The sequence below is a fragment of the Echiichthys vipera genome (genome assembly GCF_963691815.1).
Source record: "Echiichthys vipera genome assembly, chromosome: 12".
Taxonomy (NCBI): Eukaryota; Metazoa; Chordata; class Actinopteri; order Perciformes; family Trachinidae; genus Echiichthys; species Echiichthys vipera.
This window is the reverse complement of record NC_139837.1, coordinates 17,897,183-17,901,303: the sequence shown is the minus strand read 5'-3', so window position 1 is coordinate 17,901,303 and position 4,121 is coordinate 17,897,183. Positions and strand designations below refer to the sequence as shown.

General features: G+C 47.6%; 1 protein-coding gene across 1 annotated transcript; it reads right to left on the bottom strand.

Annotated features, from left to right (window-relative positions):
• Positions 1-711: 711 nt before the first annotated feature.
• LOC310954307 (protein L-Myc-1b-like) lies at positions 712-4,121 on the bottom strand. The gene is made up of 3 exons (XM_083923719.1): positions 3,900-4,121; positions 2,762-3,391; positions 712-2,066 (listed from the first exon to the last, which is right to left on the bottom strand). The coding sequence occupies exons 2-3, from the start codon at positions 3,303-3,305 to the stop codon at positions 1,468-1,470; spliced, it is 1,143 nt and encodes a 380-aa protein (XP_083779845.1). The 5' UTR covers positions 3,306-3,391; positions 3,900-4,121; the 3' UTR covers positions 712-1,467.

Sequence of the window (4,121 nt, the reverse complement as noted above, 5' to 3'; positions counted from 1 at the left end):
TCTCTGACTGCATACCTGAGTGAATATCTGCAGTGGATCCAAGCAGAGGTCCTCACAACGCCTGTCTCTAAACCACTGGGGACTGTTCTAAAGATACCCTGTGTGTGTGTGCGCGTGTGTGTGTGTGTGTAACCTAGTTCAGAGCACATCAGGTGCCCAGCGTGCAGCAGCCACTGCAGAGGGGAGGATCCACAACACTATCACACACATTCTTCAAGGGCGAGTCTCAAGGACAAGCCCAGTCTAACCTTCTGTAGACCAGCGGTGCACTTTCACTCTCTTGTTTAAACTACAGAGAGTGAATGTGAAACAAGGAGGAAATCAAAGCGTTATTTTATGATCTGCCCTCATTTACAGCTGATGTCTGTGTGATAGTAGGTTTTGTTTCTGGAGAGGCACTACCACAGCAGCATGTGGCGGATCTCACCCACGCCATCGGTGTGGGGCATCATAAATCTGTGGTATAGGTTATTTCCGCTTCAGACATTTAAATAAAGTTTAAAATCAGGTTTCTTAGGCAGGGAAAGGGCAGCTGTGATCGTAATCATGAGCACAGAACTACTTTGATGGTCCAAATGTGATTTGATAATCCTTTAACAGAGGTATCCAGTACAGGTGAGTCTCAGTCGTGTATGACATTGCATAACACTTTAATAAAAAACAAAGACTTCAGGTTTGTATGCAAATATGGTATAAAAATTTAATGTTGGTGTCAATGTCGGCATGCTTTAAAAAAAAAAAACACACACAAAATGAGAAGAAGCATTGAAATCACAAAGTGGCAAGTGAATATAAAGTACAGCAGTGCTACTTATTCATTTTTTTGCCTGTTTTTTATATTTTCTTAACAAAATAGAGGATCCTCAATGCCTGGTGGCACATCATAAAGAAGAGCAGAAGCCCGTTGACAACTCTTGATTTTGTCTCCTTCACCAGGAGCGATAAGCTATTATTTACAGAACAATTTGTACACCAAACACTCGGTTTAGTAATCCTAACCAAACACACCATAAACTGCCTCATTCGCTCATATGTACACAGAAAGGCATTCACACTTCACTCCATTAAGTGTGCAATGATGAAATAAAGACATCTCGAAACACACATCCTGTAGGCTGCATAAACTCTCACTACCACTCTGATAAACTATTTTACTTATTTCCCATCACAGCATACCAGGAAATATCTTAGTTATAGCTATAAAGTCCCTGTTCAGAACTAAAACAATGTCCCAAAGAAGAAAAAAAACACCACACACTAACTGCTCCTCTTCCCCATATCAGGTTCACTGGGCGGCACAGCCCACAGCAATATGACTGTATTCCAAAACAAAATTCACAGCTATTTACATGAGGCATGTTGTTATATAAAAAAAAGTGTAGCTTTCCAAAAAAGTGACAGGTTACTTGACAGTAAAGTTCCTGACTGAATAACGAGACAGTTCATTTCATAAGCACGCTTTGTGTCTCAAGAGCGCTTCAGTTCGGACAGTCTGCGGAGAAGCTGCTGTTGTCTGGATTTGAGGCGCTTCTTCTCCTGGATCTGCCGTTTCTCCCTGGTGTGCAGGTCCGCCAGGTAATCTGTAGCCTGGGTAAGAATGGCCACCTTTGGAGTCTTGGCCGACTCCAGACCGGGGATCTGATCCCGCAGGGCGAGGAAACGGGACCGGAGATCGTTCCTCCTCTTCCTCTCCAGGAAGTTGTGGTTCCGTCTGCGGTCGGTGTCCTCTGCATCTGAGTTTAGGGGGCTCTCAGAGGGGGAGCCAACCGAAGAGCACGACTGCTGACTAGATGCTGTGCAGGTACGCTTGCTTTGAGGCTCTTCCTCATACTCCTCATCATCGTCATCATCGTCATCCTCAGGTTCTGGCTCGCTGTCTGGGGAGCGGGCGGCGTAGTTGTGCTGCTGCCGGTGGACAGACATGTGGAAGCGTTTGGGGCAGGGGTCGGCTCGGACTGTGATTGTCACCGGTTTTCTGACATTCACCAGCCGCACCCGGTTCTGCTTGCTCTCCACAGTGACCACATCGATTTCCTCCTCCTCCTCATCATCATCATCGTCCTCATCTGTGATTGCACATGAACAGCTCATCAATACACATAGAAAAAATGCTTTAAAATCATGGCGTTTCACTGCCTTCCTTCAAACACTTCAGCTGAATCAAAATGTAACTAAACTGACTATAAGGAAGTGCATTCCACAGCCAAGCATGCAAATCACTACTCCCCCCATGTGAGGAGGGCAGGGCAGGAGCTGAGGTGTTAACAGCAGTGGTCATCCATGACAAAGCTTGCAGGAATTCAGACTTTTTGTCTTTGAGCTCTGAGCGTTCAACAGTAATTTAAATTCAGAAGATCTGCTGTGCAAACCCTAATTTGGTAAACGTGGAAGAGTTACTCTCACGGCCTGTCGCTGGTTGTGTGTAGTAGTAGTAATAAATCATCAGCACTCGCTCACCCCGCCCCTCTACCGCACTGATTGTAATGCAGAGTCAGTGAGAGATATGGGGAAATTTAAGTCAAAGGGACGGGGGCGCGGTTTTTAAAAAATGCTGCATGGGTATTCTGAGCAAGCATGTGCGAGTAAAAAAAAATCCAGCTTTCAAAGGTGACTGACTGCGCTGTACTCGATAACCCCGCTGCACCACAGACCACAGTTATGCAACAGCAGCCCAGCTTTCCAAATTACGCATTGTTAGAGGGCAATATAATCCCGAGACAGGGGCAGGGTGGGGCAATTTAGAGCATGGCTGCTTCCTTACCAGAGGAATCAGAGCGAGACTCGGAGCCAGACGACGCCGGTTTCCTGCAGCTGCTTGCCGGGAAGGTGAGGACAGCCGCGGGGTCGACGCAGTCTGAGGCCGAGGCGGCGGGCGGACCACTGGGGGAGGCGCACTGCGCTTTGCTCGGTCTCACTGAGATCTGGGCCACCGGGGAGACACCGGTCTGCGCCGCAGCTGACACTCTCCCGTTGACCTTCTCCAGCTGCTTACTGGCAGAGAAACTACTCCACATGCAGTCCTGGATGATGATGGAGCTGAGGTTGCCGAACAGCTCCCCTGTTTCGGGGATTAACTGACCCTCGCACTCCTCGTCCTGACCCAGGACTTTGGACAGCCAGCTGAGCTTGTCTCCCGGCGAAAGGTGCAGAGCCCCGCCGCTCAGAGTACGGGTGGGGGACATGGGAGGGGTGGGCAGCAGCTCGAACTTTTTCCATATGTCCTCACTCGGTGCGGTCGACTTGTAAAAATCCTCCTCTCTGTCGAAACCATCGAAAAAATAGTGCTGGTAACAGTCGAACTCCATGTTCCCAGAAAATAAAAATCCTCTAGAGTTTATTCCCAGAAGTGCCCAAAAGACACCAGTGGCCTCTGAAGAACGTCCGGCACAACCTGAAATACCAGAGGGATTAGCAAATGGTCTTTTTTAAAGCAGTTCCCATCAGATCTACGATCACATTTCAAGTATTCATCTAATGGGCCATTAGGATATCACATCCATCTAACAGCCTACTTTCCTCAAATGGGACCACGTTAATAATTGATTGCATCTTGCGGATGCTATCTTTGCAGGGATGGACTCCAACTGTCCGAGCACACAAGGTTATTACATAATCTGGTTAGTCTATATATATTCCTATGGTATGATTCAGTGCATGTTGAACGACACGAGAGAACTACAGATCTACAGGACTGCCCTGCGTAAAAGTAACATGCGTGGCTGCATTTCCTGAAATGTAGGGAGCGCTTTGTTCCACAGAGCAGTCTTGGGAACCGGCGAGGGAGGAAAAAGTCGGTGTGTTTCGCAGTTAAAGCGTGGGTTTAGCCCTCACATAGAACCCTGAGTTTCCTTTGTGGAAACTTAAAAAAAAAAGGCACGCACTGGAATAAAACTACTCACCGGCTCTGCGCAGAAATCCCACAGCGAGAATTCAGGACATTGAAAATCCCTCGGGCGGTCAAAGAGTCCACGGTTCACGGGGATCAGACGGATAAAAACAGGCCGGTGTTGGATACAAACACGCGCTGTTTCGACGCAGTGTACACTTCTGTTTTAGTTGAACTAGAAAAAAAAGAGCCGGGGCTCAAACAACAGACACAGGATCCGCCCCACAATGTGTTA